The sequence below is a fragment of the Babylonia areolata genome, chromosome 13 (assembly GCF_041734735.1).
Source record: "Babylonia areolata isolate BAREFJ2019XMU chromosome 13, ASM4173473v1, whole genome shotgun sequence".
Lineage (NCBI taxonomy): Eukaryota > Metazoa > Mollusca > Gastropoda > Neogastropoda > Buccinidae > Babylonia > Babylonia areolata.
In genome coordinates, this window is record NC_134888.1 from 11465032 (window position 1) to 11492074 (window position 27043).

Genomic DNA, 27043 nt, shown 5'->3' on the forward strand with positions numbered 1-27043 from the left:
CGTACACACGCACGCACACACACACACACACATGCACACACACACACGCCCATTAAAAATAACCAGATAGAAAAAAATACCATCACATCTAAGACCAAAACTACATAAAATACACAATGCATTAAAACAGGACTACAAAAATACTAGTACAAAGATACTTGTTAACAGACATACCTTGGTTTAACCATTCCGCCCAGAACAAAAATGCTTACGGAAAAGGTAAGTTTTCAGATCTGTCTTAAAGAAATGTAGATCAGAGGCATTTCTAAGAGATGAAGGTAGAGAGTTCCACACTTGCGAAACTGGAGCTCTAAAAGACCTATTTCCAGCGCATTTCAGATTAGTCTTTGGAACATTAAGCAGCTTTTCAGAACTGGATCTTAATGTTCTGTGTGGTTCATATGTTTCCAATACAGAGGAGAGATACAATGGAAAAGACTTGTCAAAATGTTTGAAGGCGAGTGTTGCTAACTTATAGTAAATGCGGGACTCAATCGGAAGCCAGTGTAACCGATTCAGCAGAGGTATAACATGATCAGATTTCTTTTTGGCGAGAACCAGTCGTGCAGCGTTGTTCTGAATTGTCTGTAATCTGTTGATGGAGGAAGATGGTAAACCTGCAAGAGTGGAATTACAGTAATCCAGTCTGGACAGGACAAAACAGGAAACCAACTGAGCCATATTTTTCTCTGTTATGTAGGGTCTGACTGAGGCTAGCCTTCGGAGATGAAAATTACATGAGCGACACAAGAATGAAATTTGGTCGTTCATAGTCAAGGTTTGATCGAGATATACACCTAGGTATGATTAACAAACAGCAAAGAGTGGTAACTCTCTCCATTATACAAGGTACACAACTTCAAGTCAGTGATGCTTACGCTACCAATTCAGCTAGCACCAGTCTTGAATAAAAGCTAATTTGTGTTTGCACATTTCTTCTGTCTTTGCTGCTGTGTGCACATGTCAAATGATTGGTATAAGGACAGGCCCTGCGCTTCCTTTTTTGAGGAAGTGTCTGGGTTTGTTCCAATGTACCTTTTATTTACCTGTGTGCTTGCTGAATCGGTTGCGTAAGCATCACTGACTTGGAGTTGTGTACCTTGTGTAATGGAGAGAGTTACCACTCTTTGCTGTTTGTTAATCATATCGTCTCCTGGTCTCATTATTTGTATAATATACACCCAGGTATTTGGCTGATGTTTGAAATGCTACTGAAGCAGGGCCAAAGATAATTGGGTCCTTTTCTGCTGCCTTAAGACGAGTTAAGTCTCCAACGGATAAGAGTTCAGTTTTGTCTTCATTGTGCTTTAGCTTGTTTTTGTCCATCCATGTTTTTACATCATCTACACAAGCTTCCAAATCAGTAATGACTGTTTTAAAATCAGATGGTGGAGCGGCTTTTTGTAATTCTGTGTCATCTGCATATTTATGATAACCAAATGAGTGCCTTTTGAAGATGTCAAAGGCTGAGTGTACAAAGTTAACAAAATAGGCCCTAAGACTGATCCCTGAGGGACACCAAACACAAGAGGAATGACTTTAGAGGTGCAATGTTTTACTTCAACCTTGAGTTGACGATATTAAAGATATGAAGAAAACCATTTTAAAGCAGTAGATTTAATGCCAAAGGTAGTGCTAAGACGATTGATAAAAATTTGGTGGTTGTATCAAATGCCGCTGACAGATCTAAAAATGCCACTACAGATGTAAGTCTTTTGTCTGTGTTTGAGAGGAGACTATCTGTGACCGAAAGAAGGGCTGTTTCTGTGCTATGGCTTTTCCGATAAGCTAACTGACAAGTTTCAAGCAGGCCGTTTTCATCAAGATGTTCCTGGAGCTGATGTAACACAACTTTTTCAATTATTTTAGAAATGAAAGAAAGATTAGAGACAGGTCTATAGTTCTTTAGCTGATTTGTGTCCAAATTGTGCTTTTTCAAAAGAGGGGTGATAATGGCCAATTTAAGACAATCATCAACAATGCCTGACTCTAGAGAATGATTAATAATTCTGGTGATCAAAGGGAGAAGGTCATCAAGACATAATTTCAAAAGGTTAGTGGGCAATGGATCAAGGTCACAGTTCTTACTTGGAGATTTAAGAATAAAATCTCTTACAGCTGTTTCAGAGACAGGTCTAAAACATGTCATTAAATTTCCTTTAAAATCATTAAATCGGTCCTCTGGTGGGCTAGCATCCAGTTCTTGTCGGATGTTTACAATTTTGTCATTAAAATAATTACTAAAAGCATCAGGAGGAATGTTTTTTGGCAGCAACAGTTCTCTACTTTTGCCAATGAGCTGGTTTGATACAGCATAGAGCTGTTTGGACATGGAACACTTACTGATGGAGGCGCTGAAATGTTGACGCTTTGCAGCTGTCTGCATGTCATTCAGGGTTTTTTTCGCTCCTTGACATAAATCTGTCTGGAGACAGTCAGTTTGTTGGAGTGCCAGACGTGCTCGGCCTGTCGTTCTCGACGCTTGGCGGCCCTCAGTTCATCAGTCATCCAGGGAGCAGAGGGTCGGTCAGTAACAAGGCAGTGGAGAGAGGGGCATGCTTGTCCAGTATCTGACGGAGGCCGGTGTTGTATGTTGTCAGAGGAGATGAGCTTGAGTCAGTTCCATCCATGAAGGATTTGATGTCAGCCTGGAATACCTCAAGGTTAATCATCTTTGTGTTCCGTGATGTAACAAAACGTTTTGGTCGCTTCATTCTTTTAAAAGGGATGTCATAAAGAATTGCCATGTGATCAGCAAGAGCCAAGTCCATGACCTTAAACTGGGGGGTGTGAATGTTCTCTCGAACCACAATCCAGTCGAGAGTGTGAACATGTTTGTGGGTTGGTTCACATATTAGCAAAAACAAACTTCTTTTCTTCTCAAGTTCTCGATGCCACATCCACCAAATCTCTTTACTCTGTCATGTCAAATCTTGGAACTGCGAAAAAGACTCCTCTTCCTTCTGCCTACACCTTATCTGAACTCCCCAATGTCTTCTCCTCTTTCTTTTTCGACAAAGTCCAAAATATTCGTACCATCTCAGACCAAATGTCTTTCCAACCTGTTCATCCTGATCTTCAGTTCAGCGGCACTCCTCTCCATTCCTTTAATCCATTGACTGAAACAGAAGTTCATGAAATCCTAAAAGAAATGACAATAAAATCCTGTGAGCTCGATCCTATAACAGCCTCTGTCTTTTCCCAGTGTGTCACAGCTTCTCCCCAAATTCACCAATATTGTCAACTCATCCCTTCGCACTGGAACGTTTCCATCCACTTTCAAAACTGCAATCGTCCGGCCTCTTCTGAAGAAACCCAACCTTGACGCAAACATTTTGAAAAACTATCGACCAGTTTCTAATCTTCCATTCATGTCCAAACTCCTTGAAAAAGCTGTCCTCAAGCAGCTCAACAACCACCTTTGTTTCAACAATCTCATCCACCCATTTCAGTCTGCCTATCGCGCTGACCACAGCACCGAAACCACTCTCCTCCACATTCTGAACAATCTGCTGATAGCGTCCGACTCAGGAAAAAATTCCCTTCTTACTCTTCTCGACTTGTCAGCCGTCTTTGACATGATAGACCATTCAATTCTTCTTTCCCGTCTTCATTTTACATTTGGTATCAACGGCACTGTTCTAAACTGGTTCAAATCTTATCTCACTGATCGATTCCAGTCTGTCATTGTTGATCATTTCCAATCTGAACCCGTTAAAATCGAACATGGAGTCCCACAGGGATCTGTTTTAGGCCCAGTGCTCTTCACACTGTACACTGCTCCTCTCGCTGAAATTATCAACCACCATAATGTCAGTCATCATTCTTATGCTGATGACACTCAACTCCAGAAGAGTGATACCCCTGAAAAATTGTTGTCGCTATTGCAAGAAACATCCAACTGCTTCCTGGACATTCAAAACTGGATGACTGGAAATAAGTTACAATTGAACGTGGACAAAACTGAAGCAATGATCATAGGAACTAAACAAAAACTGTCTTCCATCACAATTGACACAATCAAACTTACATCCATCCCTCTTTCCACGTCAGTCAGGAACCTCGGTGTTGTCCTTGACAATACACTGTCCATGCAAAAAATTATCAGTCAGACATGTCAGTCCTGCTGCTGTCAACTGCGGCGCATCAGTGCCGTCCGGAAATATCTGTCCACTGACGCAACATCTAGACTTGTCGTTTCTCTCATTCTCTCTCGCCTTGACTACTGTAACTCTCTATTGTCTGGTCTGCCTGCTTCATCCATTCAGTCCCTTCAGCGCATACAAAACTCTGCTGCCCGACTCGTCCTCAGAAAGAAAAGATCTGAGCACATCACTCCTCTTTTGCAACATCTCCACTGGCTCCCTGTCTCACGCCGAATAAAGTACAAGATCAGCACTCTATGTTGCGGCTGCCTTCACCTCTACACTCCATCTCGCTCACTACGATCGGCTTCGGATCCACTCTGTTTACGCCCACCCAGATTCAAACACTCGACTGTTGGCCGCCGTTCTTTCTCTGTCTCCGGACCTTGCGATTGGAATGAACTTTCTCCACTCTCAGCTCTTTCAAGTCTGGCCTTAAAACCCACCTCTTCCCAAAATAGCCTCCCTTGCCTGCCCTTCCTTGTCTTTAGTTTCTACAGTTTTAGAGTTATGCATGCATGTGAATAACTGGTGCGAAAGCGCTTTGATTTGTCTCTGCACAAGATTCAGCGCTATATAAATACCATTATTATTATTATTAACCCATGGTCGTGAAGTAGAAAATCTGAACTGCTGGTCTGTTCATAATGAAGGTTAAAATCGCCAGTTAAAACTAAGTCTCCTGCTTCTAGGTTGTATTTATCGAGGAGATTAGATAACTCAGTAATAAAAGTCTGGGTGTTACATTTATTGTGTCGACTTGGTGGGGGTCTATAAACGCAAATAATGTGGCACACTGAACTATTGTACTCAACCCTTAATACTACACCCTCAAATGATGTATAATGGAGGGGTTTGTATGTACAGATATCCTGAATATGGCTTCTCATAATGGTTGCAATACCGCCTCCCTTCCTAACATGTCTAGGGAATGATTTCAGTTTGTACCCTTGCGGCGTAAGCTGCGCTATATATGATTCGCCTCCCTCCTCATACAACCAGGTCTCAGTCAGTATGGCAATGTCAAAAGCATGGTCAACAATAATATCATGAATAAAAGCGGCCTTCTGTCTGCATGACTGAACGTTCACACACATCACTTTTAGATATGACGGGTGAGAGGGTAAATCAATTGACTGAAGATTCTTCATTGGGATTATATGAATAAGATTAAAAGAGTTTACTCTCACCTTATGAATCATGTGCAGTTCGGGATTTGAAATGGTGGTTCTGCCTTGAACGACACATATTATTTTCCTTTTCCGTACTCCCCCCAACAAGATTGTTTTTTTACGAGGTTGTAGTCAATGTTCGAGTCTTTAAGACCTCGTATCACATCCTCAGGTAAAAGAGTGTGCATGCACTGTCCCAGTGTAAGCAAATGTTGCCGAGTATACTTGCATGGCGAGGCGCGTGCAGTGTTGATGTTTTGCACTGAACACTGTGCGTGTTGGCCATACTCCAGTAATGGCGGACGGTGAAAAGAAACTGAAGCCCAGAGCAAAAATGTCCAAACGAACAGTTTAAAAGCACATGAAACAGGATAAAACCACCACATTAAAGGTATGTCCATCACCAAGTAGTCTGACAGATATAAACACGATTTTAAAACGCAGGGAATAAAACAATCACTAAAAACTTGAGAGAGGAAAAGAGCCTGCCTGTCAGGCGACTAGTCCGCACTCACGGTACAAGTAACCATCGACCCAATGATTCCTGGTAGTGCATCAACTGCCTTTAAACCCAATCTCTTCAGCAAGTCACTGTGGTTTTTGAAGTTTCTTATTTATCAACTATCCTTTTTAACCCCATAACCCCCTTATGGTGACCCACCAATAACAGCTAAAGCAATATTACTGATGTTCACACCGAACGCAGTGAGAATGGAAGCAATAGAGATGCACTGTTCTCTCCGCTAATGATGTGTTTCTTCATTAAAAACACGGTGCATTGACTCTCGAATTCTGTTAATTTGAGATCTTAGTGCTTCTTTATTAGCTGTTATTACTTCAAGTCATGGAGAGCGCTCAGTGTTTTGATCAGTTAACTGTAAACGTAATAGCGGCATTGTCTCGCTTTCACCTTTGTCTGCCAACTCTGCAGATCGAATACGAAATTTTAAATTTAATATTTCATCATCTAGACTAGATGATTTCGCAAGATTGTTCATTAGGTTACCACGCTGGGTTTGCATAGCTTTGTCTAAACCTCTGAGCTCACGATGAGCAAGGCCATCATCAGCCTGCGTACCCTGATCAAGGCCTATGTGGTAATAGGTACTGAGGAATCATCATAATAAAATTCAAGCGCTTTTGTGAAATTTTCATCGGAGAAAGTGGTTTCTACAAGATCTGTTGTTCTTTTAGCAGTTTGCCCAAGATTTTTCAGCCCCACAATCTCAATACTGTTTTCTGATTCACTAAATCTATTATCAACATTTTGTAGAGATACAACTGCCTGTGGGCTGAGACAGGTCATCCTGGAAAACCAAGTTCTTCTCATATAATTGTATGGCCACCTGTCTTATTTGTTAATGGGTCAAGAGGAAGTGGATCCCCTTTCTTCAAGTTACCTCGGTTTACCTTTGACAAAAGATTAAAATCCGGTTTATTCTTCAGTTGCTGCTGTTCGTTCTCAATTTCAAAATCATCATAGTTTCCCAGCAGTGGGTTCTAATCCCAGTTGTTTGTAATAATCGTCAACAGCACTCCTTAATAATTCTGTCTGTAAGAAGGGACCACCAAAGTCTTCACTGATGATAGATATATATCAAGGAGGTTTGTATATCTGATATATACTGAATGAAGAAAACTTGACACAATAAGGAGAGTGCAAGGGCCGCGGGGAATCAAGGGGATGCGTCAAACTGCTGTAATAACGAACAACCCATCAGGCATTGATCAAAACCAACAGCTTCTTGTTCGCTTTCCAAATTTAGGATCTCATGGCGTGATCGTTCCGGGGACTGTTATATTAGCATTCAAAATCTCTCTTGACTCTGACAGAGAGAAAAAAAAATAGAACGCTTGTAAATGATATAAGTAGAGCTATTGTGCGTAAAACGACTATTCGCATCTCTGGTAATGAAATTGTGAGTGTTGATGACAGAGATGCGTTTCATACTTATGGTGATCTCTGGCTAACAAGACGGGAGAGAGCCAATGCTGTGTACCAATATATTGACTAAAGCGAAAACAGGGATGTTACACGACTGTGGATAGGAGCAGATGATGGAGATTAAAGTAAAACTGAAGATGCGGCTATCGATTTTGCATCCCACCAGATTTTGACCTGTTACGATCTCATATGCCATTTTACCAGGGTGCTCTTGGTGATCGGCTTGAGTATGAACTTACTGTTAATTCTTATAATAAACTCATCTAACCTTGACGCATTATATACGATCGAAGGCGTTAGTCTTGAATTTGAAAAAGTCACACATCAGAACTTGCCTGAATTATATCAAATCAGTATTCAGGCAGGCTTGCAATACTATAATTATGATAGAGTATTGCGGCATCGTAAAATTATTCTAAACGAAGCTGACACCCTATGGAATATGAATCCAAATGTGCCGGCAAAAAGTAATAAGGGAGTCCTCAGATTTTTTGATAACTACTATGATCCAAAAATCACAAAAGGCGAAATTACTGTTGAAGGCGTACCCAGTCAACGTTACAGTCAATGCATGTTTCCTTGTCAGCTGTGGGACAAAATTTAAAAGTTCTTAGGAACACAAAAACGTGATCCTGAAATAGATGAAGTTTCAAGAGATCACCAGCCGCTGTGGCGAAGTGGTTAGCGTCGCGGACTGCTGGGAGGACGCGGATTCAAATCCTAGCGAAGGTGTTTTTTTCGGCCCGCGGACGGCTCCTACCCAGAGTTGAGTGTTCTCTTGGCTTAAATGGGAAGACTGGGACCACACAGTCGAGTTTCATCCACTTCACGGATTCGTCTTTGGGTGTGTTGCTCTAATTTCCTGACCAACACTGCAAGTGTCTGTATCTCTCGGACCTGGTTGACGCCGGGATATCATTATGACAGGAAGCGTAGAGTACAACCTTGTCACGTAGTCCCAAACCTAAGTGGACCTCCACAGCAGCATCGTCAGCATCGTCATACTCCTCCCTCTTCATAATCAATATAAAAGCCCCAAATTATGTGGCCTTTCATGCCCAGCTCTCATGGTGATTTCAGTTTCGATACCCTTTTACTTCCGCGCTTGGTGTCAGTCTTGTCAAGGTCTTTAGTGTCGGCGGATTCATGGGGGGCTGCCGTTGGAGGGACGTGGTGGCGGTCTCCACTCTGTGGGAGACGCTCACTCAGTCTGGCTCCGCGACTAAGTTAATTATTGTCGTTAGTAGGGGGCTTAGTGGGTAGTGTCCTAAGTACGTTAAATCAGAAATGATGGAGTCTCCCGTCGGTCCAACGGATGAGTAGGCAGGCAGGCTTATCTGTCGGTGTGTGTCCTCATATGGGAGAAGAGACCGATTCTGGATGCACAGCACTTCCCACAGGTGTTGCAAGGGAAAACGTCTCCAGAAGTTGAGCCCTGCTTCATTCGCTCACACTTCTCCTTAATGGCCAGCGTTCTCTTGTTTTCTAACGTCTTTATGCCACTAGAGCACAGCATCCTCCAGCGACAGCGGTCAAGGGCATCAGTTTCCCAGGAAGCGATGTCTATGTCACAGGTTTTGAGGTTTGTCTTCAAGGTGTCCTTGAAGCGCTTGCAGGGTCTTCCAAGTTCACGGTGGCCTTCCTTCAGCTGGCCATACAAAAGCATCTTCGGGATCCTGCTGTCTGTCAGGCGGACAACGTGTCCTGTCCAGCGTACCTGGCACTGGATCAGCAGGCTTTCGATGCTGTGCAGGCCGCTTCTCTTTAGGACCTGGAGGTTGGAGACCCTGTCTTGCCACTTTATGCCGAGGATCTTTCATAGGCATCTCTGGTGAAACTGCTCAAGTTGTTGAATGTGACGGCGATACGTCGTCCATGTTTCACAGCAGTACAACAAGGTGGTCACCACAACAGCTCTGTAGGTTTTCATCTTGGTGCTGAGCCTGATGCCTTTGTTGTTCCACAGCCTGTTGTTGAGTCTGCCAAAGGTGGAGCTGGCCTTGGCGATGCGCAGCGTCACTTCTGCACCAAGGGCTCCGTTGCTGCATAGGGTGCTGCCCAGGTAGCAAAACTTGTCGACTGACTTGATCTCTGTGTCATTGATCTTGATTGCAGGTGGGGGTGGGGGTGGGGGGAGGGGGGGGGCACTGGCGTTCTGTGAGCTAGCCGGCTGGTACATGGACTCGGTCTTGCTGAGGCTGATGGTGAGTCCAAAGCGCCTGCAGGAGGTTGAGAACCTGTCCATAATGAACTGCATGTCCTCATGGGTGTGTGCAGCAAGCGCGCAGTCATCAGCGAAGAGGAACTCTCTCATCAGTGCCTCAAACACCCTGGACCCGGCATGAAGTCGCCACAAGTTGAAAAGTTTGCCATCTGTGCGAAACTGAATGTAGATGCCCCGGTCACAGTCTTGGAAGGCATGGCAGAGAAGAGAATGGAGAACAGTGTGGGTGCCAAGACGCAGCCCTGCTTCACTCCATTTACCATAGGGAACGGATCTGACATGTCAGTATTTTCCTGTACTCTTGCCTGCATGCCATCGTGGAAAGACGCAATCAGCTGGATTAGGCTGTCTGGGCAGCCGAACTTTAGGAGGATCTTCCACAGACCATGGCGGTTCACCGTGTCAAAGGCCTTAGTCAGGTCTAAAACGACCATATGGAGCTCCTTGTTCTGCTCACGGCACTTCTCTTGCATCTGGCGTACAGCAAACACCATGTCACATGTTCCCCTGCCTGAGCGGAAGCCACACTGTGCTTCAGGGATGACTGTGTTGGAGACATGGTCAACCAGTCTGTTCAGTATGATGCGGGCGAAGATCTTGCCGGCGATGCAGAGGAGAGAGATTCCACGGTGGTTATCGCAGGATGTTTTGTCTCCCTTCCTTTTGTAAATGTGGACAATGGAAGCATCCTTGAAATCCTGGGGGACCTCCCCTCTCTCCCAGATAGACTGGAACAGGGCGGTCACCTTGTCTGTCAGCACCTCGCCTCCATACTTGTAGATGTCAGCCTGGATTCCATCCGCTCCTGGTGCTTTTCCTGACGTTGTCAGCTTCAGGGCCTTCTGGGTCTCGACCTTGGGCAGGGCTTGGGAAAGCTGGGTGTTGAAGGGCTAGCTCGTCGTTCCGACATTAGCTTGATTGCCTGACCAGCACAGGTGACTTTTTTTTTTAGTGAGGAGGAGTTGTGCAGTCCCTTCCCCACTCTCTCACCTACCGACGCTCACAGTCCCACAGGTGCAGATACTGCCACGTGTAGGACGGCCTCGGCAGGTGCAGGTTTTTTCTTCGGAGCTCCGTCTCCTAGGGGGACTTCCAGCCAAGGATAAGAGCTCCCCCTGCCCTTTGGTCATCCTCTTCCGCCTTCACAGCCGTTGGGAAAGGTTATCTCCTCCGCCTGGTCCGTCGTTGGGAGACTTCACATGCAGCAGGTAGTACTAGGTTACATAGTACCAGTAGCAAGGGCTATGCCCCTGACTTGACATAAAAAAATCAGAAATAGGCACCACTTAACACCACCGAAGTGACAGCAGCAGCAGTGCAGGGTCTCCTCTGGAGTGTGGCCTCCTGGCGACCTAACATTGATTGTTCCCTCTGGACTGTTGACACTGAATGTGACAGAGTAAACCAGATATGGCTGTGTATGGGGAACTCGGAATGAGCGGCGTTGGAGAAATGCTACTGAAACGGAAGCAGATGATGGGGCAGCAGCAGCAACAACAACAACAAAAGTGTTTGAAGAGATCTGGTACCAGCAGATGTTACTGTGGGTGAGTTCTTGACAAACAAGTATGCTCTGTGGTTGGCTCTGTGCGCACCACGGACGATTATTCTCTACATGGGAGTGACGTAATGAAAACGCATCAGAGGGTTTTGCAATTCAGATTGCTAAAAAAGCCTGAGACACAAGGTGCATTGAATGCATCATATTTGTAATTATGGATGCACAACTGAATATAGAAGATGGAAGATCCGTCGAAGCTGTTTAATAAAGAAGCACATTCTGCAATCATTTGCGGGCAAACGGGTGTATAAAAGATAATTTGTTTCAGATTTGTTGCAAAAAACATGCCGCGGTTTGTTTGAACACAGTCATTCTTTGTCTAATAAAGTACGATAAAGCCTACCAGTGTTTTGAAAAAAGACCCCGAAATTTGTCTCATTGATCCCAGCATCTACCCTCATGAATGGTTACAGCTATTTTCGATATATTTGCGGGTGAGCCGACTCTATATGTAATTGACGATTGCAGTCACTAAATAGCTCTTAATCAAAAGAAGCAGACGTTGAGCAAACTGGCAATCTCTGGTAAGTCATGTTAGACAGGGATTCATTCGAAGAATGTTTATGAGAAAATTATGTTATTTCAACACGAGAAGAGCGAGACAAAGTTAGAATTATATTACAGAAACCAAGCATGCAAAGCTGATGTTAAAGACTGATCTGCCTGTTGCTTATAGCATTGCTTAGTAATTGCTTAGCAATGCTTGGAGATGTGAAATAAGCTATGTATGGTTATTAACAGTTGTTTAAAATTGCTTTACGACTGCTTAGCAATACTTGCTTTTGGTTATGTTATTTATCAGTATTTTAAAGTTAGAAAAAATATAGTTCAATAAAAGATGGCAACTGCTTAAACAAACAGCTGGTGAAGAGACTGAAGACGGTAAACGTGAAAGGCTTGTTGCAATAGTCTCACGAGGACAGTTCTTGGATGAGGTGTGTCTCATCACCATAGCTCTGTACATGTTCCTGTCAATGACTTGCAGTCTTCCGTTTCTATAAAACTTGGCATTGTCTTGTTGTTTTCATAGACGTCTAAGGTTTTCTTTGTTTTGTAGTCAGTTCGGATGTCATTTTGGTCCCCTCTCTTCTCAGTGCTTCCCGTGGCTCCGTCAAGATTTTCATCCACTGTTAAATTGGACGATAGGTGGCATGGGCTCTTCGTCGTATTGTCGCCTCTCCCCTGTACGAGAAGCTCACTTGATCTCTGAATAATTCCAGACATGATTTTAAAGAGTGGCCAGAATGTCTAGGATTTGGTCCTCACAAGAAGTACCCTATCTTTCAGATGGTTCGGGAATACCAAAAAATACAACCGCTGTCTCCTTGCGTATTTCGGATATCGTCTGATCCTTGACGAGCAAACTTTTTCAGTCTGTTTACACCAGATACCAGTTGGCTGAGAGTACTATCTAGTTTGTTGAATTTGTCGTTCAGCATTGTGTTTATGGTGGCTGTGCGTAACTAAAGGCCGTGTAAAATTTTATCAAATCGCCAGTCCATCACCTGCACAATATCGTTATACTGGTCTTCAGGGCCCAGATTACTTTCGACGTCCATGCACATAATGAGCAATATCGCACACAGCACATACAGCACGGGCAATGTCTCATCACTGTCATGCTCATCACTGACCTGATGGCTATCCAGGTAACACAACCGTCACTTTGAAAACTCCGAGAATATTTTTTTCCAAAAATGTATGGACAATATTTATTTGTGTGTGTGTCTGATCTTAAATCAGAGAGAGAGTGTGTGTGTGTGAGAGAGAGAGAGAGAGAGAGGGAGAGTGAGAGAAAGAGAGAGAGAGAGAGAGAGAGAGAGAGAGAGAGAGAGAGAGAGGAACTAAAATGTTTATTGTACATCGGCCTGAGTTTGGTAGGAAATGAAATGGGTGAGGGTGTCTCCTTGACAAGAAAGTGGGAATGGGATTCGTCAACTTTAATCATGTTCAATAATACTGTATAAGTAACGTAGATACGACTGTAGTTGCGTCTGGTTCATGACTTGATCACCTGTATCAATGTAAACTTCATTCTCATACAGGTCGACACAAGTTGGTTTTTTTCGACAGTGCACATAAAAACAAAAAGAAAATGGCGTTTGGCTTCTGTTACTGACTTCCAAAAAGGACAATTCATATCACGACAGAATTACGCTATATGAATAGACATTAATCGGAAGTATGTTATATCCCATTTGTAGAAATAGCAACTCTGAAGCAGTACATGTCTATATGGCTGATACATGTTTCTGTTTCCAATGACCTATAGCTTTCTGTCACGTTCCTTAAGTGTGCCAGTTCATTCTCAGGTAAAGAAATCAACAAGTCATTGCTAGATTAAACTTAAGAACATTTTTGTGTATCCAACCCTTATACCAGTAAAACAAATATTAATTCTGTCTCCCATTATACACAGCAATGTGCTGTAACAAAAACACACATCATGTGAATATATAAACCACTTCGGAGAGACAGAGAGAGAGAAGGCGGGGGAGTGGGGGGGGGGGGGGGGGGGAGTGCAATTTCAGGAGTGACTGTGCCAGGTTCGATTCCAGCAAGGACCTTGATTTTTACTCGCCCGTCCGCCCCCTCCCCTCCTCTCACACCGCTGCCGCACACACACACACACACACACACACACACACATATATATATATATATATTTAAAGAGAAAAAAAACATATAGGCACACGGACAGGAAACAAAGAAAAGAGACAAAAGGCAAAGCAACCCGAATTCCATGCAAAGAAGTCTAGGTCTGAAGAACAGGACAACACAAGACAGCATCAAACTCCACCACAACAAAAATACAACAAAACAGCAACAAAACACAACACAATGAAGAAGCGATTTCCAGGTTTCATAGTATATACATTGTCACTGCTCCGAGATTTGCAAGTGCACATATCGCTGCAGTCAGCTGCGTTTCTTTTTTTAATTCCAAGAACCCTATTTTACCACTTTACCTAACTCTGTGATAAATCATACTGTGGCAGGTATACACAAATCCCTTTTCTTTTGCAGATCCATGAAGTTTGCAGTACATCTGACCACCCTGGAGCATCTTTACCTGGCTGACAACGAGATTGAAGTCATTCCAGAAGACATTGTCCACATGAAGACCCTTGTAACGCTCGACCTTTCTGGTAATGGTATTCGAGAGTTGCCGGACGCTGTGGGCAAGCTGAAATGCCTCAAAGCACTCAGTTTGGCACACAACAAACTGATGGGATTGCCAGAAACACTTGGACAAGACCAGCTCCTTACCTTACTCGACCTCTCCCACAATCGTCTCACAGCACTGCCTCCTGATCTACGGAAACTGCGCAACCTTGAAACCTTCCACGTGGGCCACAATGAAATCGCTGCCATGCCCAGATCAATCGAGTTCCTGTACCAGTTGAGGTCCCTGGATGTGGCTACCAATGGTCTGACTGAACTGCACCTCCCTAAGACGCTGACACATCTGAAGCTGTCTGACAACCCATTGATGAACAATCCCACTGACTACCGTTCCACGCTAGTGGTGATGGGAGACAAGGATCACCTGCGGAACCTGACTCATCTGGAATTGTGCAAACTGGCACTTGATGAGGTACCAGCTTCTGTTTTCAACCTCAGATTGCTGAAGCATCTGGACCTGTCTCAAAACAGCATCAAATCATTAACAGAAAACATCTGCAAGCTTCGTGCTCTTGAAAACTTGATCGTTTGCTCCAACGAACTGGATACGCTGCCTGCCGGGTTGTATGCACTACAGATGCTGAAGCGTTTGCTGTTGGTAGAGAATGGATTGACCGAATTCCTGCCCGCCATCCTCAAACTCAACTCTCTTGAGGAACTTGATTTGTCTCACAACAACATCCGTCTGCTGCCAGATGACTTTGGAAACCTGGTTAAACTGAAGCGTCTTGACCTGTCATACAATGAGTTGGTGATGTTCCCCCAGGATCGCATTGACGTACTGGCATCATTATATGAACTAGACGTCTCCAACAACCATATAGATCAAATGCCAATCCACTTTCCCTACCTGTATCGCCTCAAGACACTGCGCGCCAAAAGCAACGACCTGACCTCACTGCCTGGAGAGATGGATCGTCTTCGAGCCCTAGAGCTATTTGACGTTTCAGATAACATCCTGACAGCACTTCCAGAGAGTATCTGCAAACTGCCGGCCATCAAGGAAGTCCATGTGGATGACAACAAAATCACTCAGGGATTCCCAAAGGCTTGGGAGAACCTGCGGCAGCGAGCTTCAACCACATTTGGCGAGCAGTCATCAGTGAAGGAGAGAGCTCCTCAGGACAGACCGGTGAAGGAGATGGAGGAGAAGGTCAGTCCCAAGGGCAAACGAAAAGGTGGCAAGAAAAGTCCCGGCTCGGCAAGGAAAAACATCATCAAATCGGCGCCTCCAACTGCCAGTTAAAGACTATCTACGCACAACCCGTTCCCCAAAGTCATGTTCCCTGTCTCTGTCTGTCTGACTGTCTGTCTCCCTCTCCGTGCCTGTCTGTCTGTGTATAGTTTTTATCATTTGTGTTAACATTTCTAACTAGAAATGAATTTGACGAGTGGGTCTGTGACTACCGCAGTTGATTGAGGGAAAACGAACCGACGGCAGCTTATCTCTAGCATGAAAAACCTTTCGGGTCGTATAATTTTCTTCAAGTGTGGACGGAAAAGAAGTTACATGAGTGAACAGAAACGGTGTTATCTAATAGAAATATCTGTAATGACAAGCAGCGACACTCGGTGCACTTAAACACAGCAAGTCACTACACGTTTACCTGGCTGCCCATACTTTCCCCATCTGTTCTGTATTAGACCTGTCATAATTGTTCTTTGGACAATTAGGGTGGGGGAAGGGGGGGTATCTCAATTATTTTTGGGGTCGTGTTCGTTTACTTGTTTGTTCGTTCGTTCATTTTGAAAGTCCGACAGTCATTTTCGCCCGCGTGTCTTTGTTCTGTCGTTTCGTTTTAGTCTGTATGTGTGTGTGGGTGGGGTGTGGGGGGTAAGAAAAAGAGAAAAGGAAAGTTGGAAATGTAAACTAAATTTTACGCAAAGCAGGAGCATCATATTCGTACCGGATTGCTGCTATTGTTCATAGTGTTTAGCTTTTCAACATAATGTCAATGCTTGCAGATGACACGCTCTCAGGGTCAAGTCGCCTCGTAGGCCCCTGCTGTCTGTTGTGAAGAATGACATGCAACTGTGCAGTTTTTGACTACTGACATGTGATTGCAACAATTCTGATTATCATTGGGCAACAATCCGAATATTCCTTGTTTTATTGAAGACGTGAAATTTGTGTCATACCACACGTTTGTTTCTTCCTTAAATGTTTATTTCCGTGGTATGTCATTTGTTTGTTTCAACTTGTTTTAACTTTCAATGTTTTCAAGTCACACACATACACGCGCATGTCTGTCTGTCTAGTCTGATTGTCCCTCTCACTGTGTCTCTCTTTACACACACACACACACACACACACACACACACACACACACACACACACACACATATGTGTATAAATATATAGTCACCTGAGGTATGTTCCAAGATTTCACCCAATGACATGATCACGCTGACAGAAAGACAGGGAAAACTTAGTGAAAACACAATTAAGATTTTGCACTAAAGAATTTTTTTTTTAACATTTATATAAACTTTCATCACATACACCTGCACATGCGCACATATATGCATACAGACACACTCGCACGCACCACCCCTCCTCCACACGCGCGCACGCACACACACAATGACACAAACAGACGGGCACGCGCGCGCGCGCGCACACACACACACACATACACACAGGCAAACACAAACACAACAACAACAAAACACACACGCGACTTCTGCATCAAATGGAGGATCAGTGAGTGTGGGTCCAGAGGTAACTGGTGAGGCCAATCAGGGACCGGAAATCTCGCCCACATTTGCGACACATGTGGGTTGGTGCTGCAGTGGAAGTGGAGGTTGCTCGTGCCTTGTGCCACAGGACCTCCATGTCTAGGACTGCCATTGTATGTGGAGAAGTCTGCGGAGGTAGCTCAAGTATAAGTGGTTGAGCTGTTTAGCGTGTCTGCTGTAGACAGTCCAGGTTTCACTAGCAAAGAGAAGGGTGGTGGTACCATGCTCGGTAGACCTTCAGCTTGGTGGTAAAGCTGAGTCCTATCCGCTCTATACATTATTATAGTCTCCCAAAGGCGACACTGGCTTTGGCAATTCTGTTGCTGATCTCTGCATTGAAGTTCACCGCTCGTGAAAGAATACTGCCCAGATAGGTAAAGCTGTCAACTGCCTGTATCTTCTGCCCTTATACTGTGATCTGTGGTTCCTGGTAAGGGTTTCTGGGTTCGGGCTGGTACATAACTTCGGTCTTTTAGGTACTGTAAGACCAAAGTTGTCGCAGGCTCTTGAGAAGCAGTTCATTTCTCGCTGCATCTTCTGCTCTGAGCAGGCATTAAGGGCGCACACATCAGGGAATAAGAAGTCTCTGATCATGGTCTCTTCTACCTTTGGAACGGCCTGTAGGTACCGGAGGTTGAACAGCCCACCGTCAGTCTAGTATTTGATGTTGATACCATCCTGGCAATCACGAAAAGCGTCATTCAGCATAACAGAGAAGATCATACTGAAGAGTGAAAGGGGCGAGAACGCATCTTTGCTTCACACCGTTTGTTACTGGGAAGGCTTCAGGCTCGTCGCCATCATCCAGGACTTTCACCATCATACCATTATGGAACTGTCAAGCAGTTGTGTTGAACCTTCTGGGGCAGCCAGATTTCTCCATTATCTTCCATAAGCCATCTCTGCTGATCGTGTCAAATGCCTTGGACAGGTTGACGAAGGACACGAAGAGGTGCTCTTGGCATTTTTCCTGGAGTTGACGTGCAGCAAATATCATGTGGACAATTCCACGCTCTGCATGGAAGCCGCACTAGCTTTCTGGGAGGAGACCTCGCTCAAGGAGTTGGGGAAGACGATTGGACAAGCCAAGATCTTCCCATGCTGACATCTTTCAACTGTTGAGGGACGCACCCTTCGTCCCACATGGACTGGAAGAGCTCAGTCAGCTTCTCCATCATGAGTGGGCCTCCTGCTTTGTAGATTTCAGCAGGAATTGTATCTGATCCTTTTTACAGGAAAAATGCTGATGGCTTTTCTGACCTCTGCTTCTGTGGAGAGGTTGTTATGGTCCTGATTGATCTCTATCTGAAGTAAGCGAGCAATAGACCTATCACAGATCTGTGGAAGATTACCCTCTCCGTCTCTTGCATGGGAGAAGCACCACATATCAAACAGTGCCTTTCATGAAACACAGATCAAGCGATGTACAGGAAGGAAGCTTCAAAACTCCAGCAGTAGAGTTAACAAGAGATCCCTCCAGTGACCATTTGTCGGTATCCGAGATGACGGTCGCAGATACAACTGTGAAGCGGAAAGTACAATTTCAAATGTCATATCGTGCTAATAATTGTCTTTGTTTATGCAAACATTTCTTGGCGAATATCACAGTAATACAGCCCAGTCACTTAGAAACAAGGTAGTAGGCAGCATTGATGCAGAATTTATTTCTGTTTGGAAGAGCAGGCATGGTAGTGGGTGCCTACATGATACCTCACATGAAACACGTAATGGTCCTATTATGAAACACTGTTTCATATTAGGAACGGTGTTCCATAAAAGGAGTTTGTGAAGAAGACGTGTTTTATCGAGCTTACGTTTTTGCGTCATTTAACTGGGTTTTTTGTTTGTTTGTTTGTTTGTTTTGTGTGTTTTTTCTCAAGGCCTGGTTAAGCGCGTTGGGTTACGCTGCTGGTCAGACATCTGCTTGGCAGATGTGGTGTAGCGTATATGGATTTGTCCGAACGCAGTGACGCCGCCTGATAACTGTTTTACGTCACATGGCTGGCTCATTCACCACTCTACTTTGAGAATGCTTCGGAACGTGTATCGTGCGAAGAAAGTTTTGGGTTGTATTCTGTGTGTGTGTTTGTGTGTGTGTGTGAACAGAATCAGATTCACGGTGTGTGTGTGTGTGTGCCGCTGATCTGGATCGTTGTTGTTTTACACGACGCCTGCGCGTGTCGTTACGTTCTACACGCTCCCGTACGCGTTGTGGCTGGTTGTCAGATCTGGAACTCTCCAGTGCCGAGCGACGGCACCGTTTGCTCCGCTGCGGGTCAGTGAACTACTTTTAATTCGCTCTCACGACGTTGTGTCTCAAAGAACAAGCACGAAATTAAAGGACCAGTGACTAGAAAAATTGCAATTTTGTTTAACATTCCTTCGAACTGGTTGTTGTTCGATTTTTGTCTTTTCACATAGAGTTGTTACTTTGACATTAACATTTGTGTGTGATCCGACAAACAAACAACACCGAAACGGCATGACATTACCCTTGTGACCATCATTTGTGTATGACCTGGAAAAAGATCCAATGGCGATGTTGGTGTTTAATTCTTTGTTTACTTGTTTTCCTTGTTTGATTGTTTACTCATTCTGAACCAGCATCTCTCTCTCTCTCTCTCTCTCTATATATATATATATCTATATATATATATGGATACTTATATAGCACACTATCCAGAAATCTGCTCTTGGTGCTTTACAAAAACGCTTTTGTTAACATAAAACATTACATCAATGTGTTATACACACACCAAAATGTGACTACACACACACACACACACACACACACACACACAGTGCATACATACATTTTAACATACATGTGTGTCTAACAGTTACCCTAACACATACGCACACATGGGCAGGCACAAACTTGCATAAACACACGCACACACGATACACATTAATATACATGCATGTAGTTAGGTATACATACATATGTATACACACATAGTCAAGCACAGTTAACGCAAAGGAAGTGGACCTGCCACAATTGAACTTATTGCTGAGGGAAAAGGTGAGTTCTGAGACGAGATTTATAAGATTCAAGGGAATCAGAATGACGGAGGTTATCAGGGAGCTTGTTCCACGTCTTTTGCGATTGAAAAGAAAACGACCTGTGTCCATAGGTCTTATTTCTGACGTGAGGTATCCTGAGAAGTCGAGTATCAGAGGAAGAACGGAGCTGGCGAGACAGGGTATAGATATGGAGGAGTTCAGAAAAATACTCGGGGCCGGATCCGTTGACTGCAGAAAAGGTCAGAGTGGATAGCTTATAGTCTATTCGATCAGAAACAGGCAACCAGTGGAGAGACTGAAGGAGAGGAGAAACATGGTCAAATTTAGAAGCTCTGCAAATAAGTCTGGCAGCGTTATTCTGAATTCGTTGGAGTCTGTCTAACAGATATTTGGGAAGGCCGGCCAAAAGAGAGTTGTGGTAATCCCATCTTGAGAGAACCAGAGAGCACACAAGTGTATATATATATATATTATTTTCAGATTCTTTTGGTACTGTTTTGCGTATCTTCCTCCCTCTCTAACACACACACACACACACACACACACACACACAAATACACATATACATATATATTATATAAAGAGAGAGAAAGAGTGAGAGAGAGATCGCCCTTTTTTCCTCTCTTGTTGTTTTTTGTTTTTGTTTTTTGTTCATTCTCGTTCAAGTAGTGGCGGAAGCAAACGTAAGATGTTTTTATTTTCTTTCGGAACATTTTTCTTGCTCCTATTCTACAATATAGCTTTGAAGACGTAACAAAGCCAGCTTCTTCCATGTCTTCCATGACAGTTTTGCGCTAATTTGGTGGGTACGTGAGCACGGTAAAATTTGTATTTAAATTGTCAACCTATATGTTTTATAGGCTTATAAAATCGTACCCTTCCTTATTATTCTTGTGTCGAGTCTATTACATGATTCAGTATCAAATGGACAGAAATAATTTCAAAAACATGCGCACGTGAGCGCGCACACTCTACACATGCGGTGCGAGTCCGCGCATTCACTCGCTCACACAAACACACATGCACGCACAAACACACACTTTCTTTCACCATCTCTCTCTCTCTCTTTCTCTGACACACACACACACACACACACACACACACGTGCGTGCGCACAATGGCGTGGGTTCACATACATTTACTTCTAAAACGCTCTTCCCACACCACCCACTCTTCCCCCTTTGTTGTTGTAGTTGTTGTGAAACGTCATATTGGAGATACGTTAGATTGAAGACTACTACACAAGGAAAGAGGGGAAGAGAGTGGTAGCTTAATTGTGGTAGATAAAATTTCATCCATTAATCTTTTTACTTTCAAAATCAAGTTTTGTATCTGTTCTAAGCTGTGTTATTATTGCACCAAGTGTATCAGAGGGTCGCAGCTTGTACACTAAGCCCCTGCTCTCTTCTTGTACCCCCGTGTTCATGTTGTATGGTACTTCCACTGCGACAGAAACACAATTTCTGCAGTTGCTTGTGGACACCGGGAGAAAAACTATGTTAGTGATGGATGACACACAGGACGTCCATAAGTGACCATACTTGCTCAGGAACGTTAGGTATGGCTGACACATCTGGACAGCAGACCGCACACTGCAGAAGCCACAGCACGGATCGTACCGAGTCATGGACGAATGCACCAGACATCGTTTAAGAGTTCGGTTTCCGATAATTCCAGTTCTGACCATGCCACCCTGACATTCACCCCTTGCTTTCTCCACACGTCACCGACAGGAAAGGCTGCAGTGGTGCAATCCTTGAAGTCGTCGACATAAACATCACGTTGGACAGAGGACAAGCAACTCGTATGCATACATAACGTACATCCGAACCAGCTCTTCAAGTGCATATGTGACGATAGGGAGGGGGAATCCGTGTAGAAAGTTGAATGGATATTCCGTCATGGCAATGCTTTTGTATGTGTACGCTTACATGGATGTGTCCGTGAGACAGAAAGACTGACGGCGAGAGAGGGAGAGAGCATTATAACATTATTTAACAAATTGTAGAATTTTTATTCGGTAATAGCTTTTCTGACTGTGTACTTAAGATTGTTGATCATTGTTGAATTTACCATTGTGTTAAAGGCTTATATGGCAGCCAGTTACACATTCACTTTGCATTGAATATCATGTTGATTGTGTTTATTGCTTCATGCATTTGTTTGATATGCTTAACTGAAATGTAATATTAGTATTGCCTTTTGGTTTGATGCATTTTACTCACAGAGAATAATCTTATTTTAAGTATTGTCTTCTCTTCTTCTTCTTTGTTCGTGGGCTGCAACTCCCACGTTCACTCGTATGAAGACGAGTGGGCTTTTACGTGTATGACCGTTTTTATCCCGCCATGTAGGCAGCCATACTCCGCTTTCGGGGGTGTGCATGCTGGGTATGTTCTTGTTTCCATAACCCACCGAACGCTGACGTGGATTACAGGATCTTTAACGTGTATATTTGGTCTTCTGCTTGCGTATACACACGAAGGGAGTTCAGGCACTAGCAGGTCTGCACATAATTATGTTGGAGTGGAAGATCGGAAAAAAATATCCACCCTTTTCCCACCAGGCGCCGTCACCGAGATTCGAACCCGGGACCCTGAGGTTGAAAGTCCTCTCGGCGATTGCGCCCGTCTGATTTTTCTACTCAAAACTGATCAATGATATCAGTTGGTAATCGTGACCTTGACATGTCCGACACCGATTTCATGTCATCCTATTCGATGTTTTAATCTGTAAAGGAATACGTGAACTTTTTTTTGTTTTAACACACCGATGAAGCTACAACTCTTGATTCAAATGTTTCTCTCACCCAACCCCTACCATACTCTCTCTCTCTCTCATATTTTTTCCTTCTTTTATTTCTCCATTATATTTTATGGCTATGTTTTATTAATCTCGTGATGATTTATTTAGTTTGAAATAGCCAACTTGTTACATGTTCATCCACACATTGAAACGAGAATTAACAAGTAAATAAAGCAAACTTTAAAGCACTGTGCTAATTTCGGGAATGAATTTACAAACCTTCGACTCCCTTTCGACAAATCAGTCAGTTATATCGGAAATTACATGCATGCCACACACCACTTAGGTGAAGACTTTAAGATGCTAAAACATACCGCTGGGTGTCTCCAGAAGACGCTTGTAAAGACTTGGTGTAATAAATCACAAAATGTTGTTTTAAAGACTGAAAATTGGGGGGAAAAAGAACAGAAAAAGGTTATGTAGAAAACGGTTCGACCCATTCAACCCTGGGTATTACCGCCTCAGCTGGCTTCCATGCTGTATTGATGGGGAAAAAACGACGAAAAAATAAACGGTTTTTCCTCCAAATTACGTGTAGACACATCCGCAAACACTCTAAAAATCATTTCCCTTTCTTTGCAGTTTATGCATATTATGTAGGAACGTGAAAGCGGTTAAAATGAGATGGGTTTCGACTCCAGAGCAATGCCCATGTGCAGGCTCAAGGAATTAACGCTTTTCACAAAATGTTCACACCTTTGTAATCTAATATGTAAATACCAAATGGCCGAATGATGTCCACATTGGACCTGCTTTGTTCGCTTCCTCTGACAAAAGAACTGCATAAACAGTTAGTGGAACAGAGCTGGTTTCCTGCAAATTTTGAGGTTTTGATGTTGACAGTTACTGGTTATCACTTCCTTTTGTGGTTTGTGGCTGTCGACTTTATGTGACTTGTTTCTGTTAATTATTTTCAAGATGACACTGCACAGTATGTGCTATTGTCGGATAAGACATGTGCCATCTTCCTTTCACACAACAGCCTGGCATTAGCCAGACAGGTCTGAAAGACGCAGACATGTGCAGTTAGTACTTGTCAGCAGATCTTCGCAGCACTGCCAGAATCAGTCCTGAGTGTAGTGGAAATATACGACAGTGTTGCTTTAGTTTCACAACAGAGACCAGTTTTGAGCAGTATTTCTACCTTCTGGAAAATCTGCTGTTGTTCTCTTTCTTCTTGGCTTTACCCTCTTCTTTCTGTCCTCTGGACCTTTTTTTCGTTTATGTCTTCGTTTCCATTCACATGCATTTTTTTTTTTATAAGTCCCGAACGTTTACGTTTTTATGGACTTGATAAATACCAGCTTTTACATATGATTTTTTGTATCGCGTATTATTTTGTGTGTGTTGTGTTTTGTGATATCTTTGAAAAATTTACTGAATGTTCATCTTCAGAGGTACACCCCCGATTTATTTGATTTATTTGCATTTATATGACTGCGCCTGTGTCGAATTTTCTTTCCCAGGTTACTTTCTTTTCAGATTCTAGGGTATTGATATTGACATTGGTGCTTTTAACTGGAATAATTTCAGCCCTTTGTGGCCCTGTGTGGTCGACTGGGCTTCTAAACTAAAACTCTACTCATACTGGTCGGAATTGGAGAGATTTTTCTGATTAGTTTTCTAACCCACAACCAAGCGTCAACCTGCGATACTAGGCACTTTGCTATGGAAGCTTGAGTTCACATTTGTATATCACTCGAAGGGGTACAAGTACCACCTCTCGTTTTGGGGTTGTGGTGGAATTTATTTTTTTCACACACTGCGAACCAGATACCTGCACTAATCGTACAGAACGCAGTAGTTGGTTTTTCACTTTTATAGAAATGCAGGTCTGTATAGACCCGTGACATACAAATAAGGGTAGTTCATCATTATTTGGGAACTGTTTCGTGAGTTTGCATAACCCCCAACCTGGATGTTCTTTATTTTCAATAAAACCATACTGTTTTCGTGACATCATGTGGGAAAGCCTTTCACAGAAAATAATCACGTTTTTGATAAGATGGTCGAGTTCTAAGCAGAGTGAGTGAAGACATGGGTTTCTGCAGACCTATGACATACGGTGAACGTTTAATCAGCACATAATAAAATTTCTTTTCCCAGTAGTCCAAACATGTATTGGAAGTTGGAAGTGAAAGAAGAGAATACAGCTGACGAGGCCAAATTTAGATGTTTATGGCACGACTTGTCCATTAAGTTCTTTAGTATTTCCGTGTGGCATGTTCGACACCCAAACTCACTGTCCAGTCCTAACAAATGCAATTTGTTTCTGCATTTATTTTATGTTGTTACTGTGAAAACGTTTAGATCAACGAATTTGAAAATTCATTTTTTGAGGAGGTTTCTACCTGTATACATTTGTATTTGTATTTCTCTTTTTATCACAACAGATTTATCTGTGTGAAATTCGGGCTGCTCTCCGCAGGGAGAGCGCGTCGTTACACTACAGCGCCACCCATTTTTTGTATTTTTTCCTGCGTGCAGTTTTATTTGCTTTTCCTATCGAAGTGGATTTTTCTACAGAATTTGGCCAGGGACAACCATTTGTTGCCGTGGGTTCTTTTACGTGCACTAAGTGCATGCTGCACACGGGACCTCGGTTTACCGTCTCATCCCAAACACTAGCGTCCAGACCACCACTCAAGGTCTAGTGGAGGGGGAGAAAATATCGGCGGCTGAGCCGTGATAAGAACCAGCGCGTTCAGATTTTCTCGCTTCCTAGGCGGACGCGTTACCTCTAGGCCATCACTCCACATGCTGAAGGAAAACGACATCACCAATGACTTGATGTTGTGTGCCTTTGATTGTGGTTTAGTTAAGAGAAATTGTTTTTCAGAATTGGGTTGAAGATACTGAAGTAAGGAGAAGGCAAATGATTGTACCAGCTACATTAGGCTACGGGTGTGATAACAAATAATAATTATTAATGACGTCCATATTACCGCAGTTTATTCAATGGATAATGATTTGATTTAATATGGTCTATTATTTGTTTCTTTTTCTGATGGCATTTACTTTCGGTGCAGTCAGCAATCAAACAGCAAAATGTGTTTTAAATATTGTACATATTCTGTGAAGGGAAACAATATCTAGAATAAGATCCATCAAATGTTCGTTTGCGGACATGCTTTCAACAATAATTACATAAACTGTTGTTTTGTTGTTGTTGGTGGTGGTGGTGGTGGTGATGTACATATTTTTTGTAAAGCGTTTAGCCAATTTTGGTTTGCCTGAAATCTTTCTTGTCAGGCTCATAGTGATCTTTCCATGTGATCTTCACCTTTGATATAATTATCACTGGGCGAAAGTTGTGTGCTACACAGATATGAAAACGTCATCATTCAGAATTGTTACTGGTGTCTGTAATTTATGACTCACAGAGATCCGTGAACTCTTTCACGCCCAGTAAAGAAGTTAAGTGGAAAATGTCCCTGAATAAATGCACGCCATAACGGAAGAACAAGAGGAAAATTCGTTGAGTAGATAAATGCACAATGCGATTTTTTTCATGTACAAAAATTGAATTGAATATATATTTCTATGTATATGATATGATAATTTACTGTCTTTTTGTAATTCTTTGATTCTTTCTGTTACTCACTCTTCCCCTATGCGCGCCCGTGTGTGTGTGTGTGTGTGTGTGTGTGTGTGTGTGTGTGTGTCTGTCTCTCTCTCTCTCGCGCGCGCGCGAGCGCGCGTGTGTAAAATCATTTCAATTTCATTAGCATACTAATGCAAAGATTTAATATGAAAATCGCTCAGGTGATTGTAATTATATTGCTGTCGTATGACAGTCAGAATGGTATGTGAATATGGCGGGTTGCACATGGAATCAAACTGTAGACACCCGGAATCAAACTGTACATATATGTCTTTCACAGACCGTTATTCACACTTGCTTGAAGACAAAATAACTCATCACTCCAATCACCGAAATACTTCAGTTTACAACATATCAGCGTTTGCGATACAAGTGACATTTGTTTACAGTTTGCATGACAGTTTACAATGGAAAAATGTTTATTATTTCATTTCACACAGAAAAAAAGAAGTCTTTTTAGTGAAAAGTTATGATGACCCAGAAAGCGAACTATAGCTTTAAATGCATATGCATGGTTCTGATAAAACGTTAAAAAAATTCACGGAAAAAACAAGAACAACGACGAAAAACACACTCAAAACCCGCCTCGATATTGTGAGCTGCGAGCGCCCTCGAGAGTAATCCTGGCGAGCAATAAT

General features: G+C 43.1%; 1 protein-coding gene across 1 annotated transcript in view; it reads left to right on the plus strand.

Annotated features, from left to right (window-relative positions):
* Window positions 1–26354, plus strand: part of LOC143289054 (uncharacterized) — a 74110-nt gene extending 47756 nt beyond the window's left edge. Inside the window, exon 6 of the mRNA XM_076597866.1 lies at window positions 14075–26354. Within this exon, the coding sequence (XP_076453981.1) occupies window positions 14075–15479 (1405 nt within the window). The 3' untranslated portion in view covers window positions 15480–26354. The remainder of the gene's footprint in view (window positions 1–14074) is intronic.
* Window positions 26355–27043: the final 689 nt, after the last annotated feature.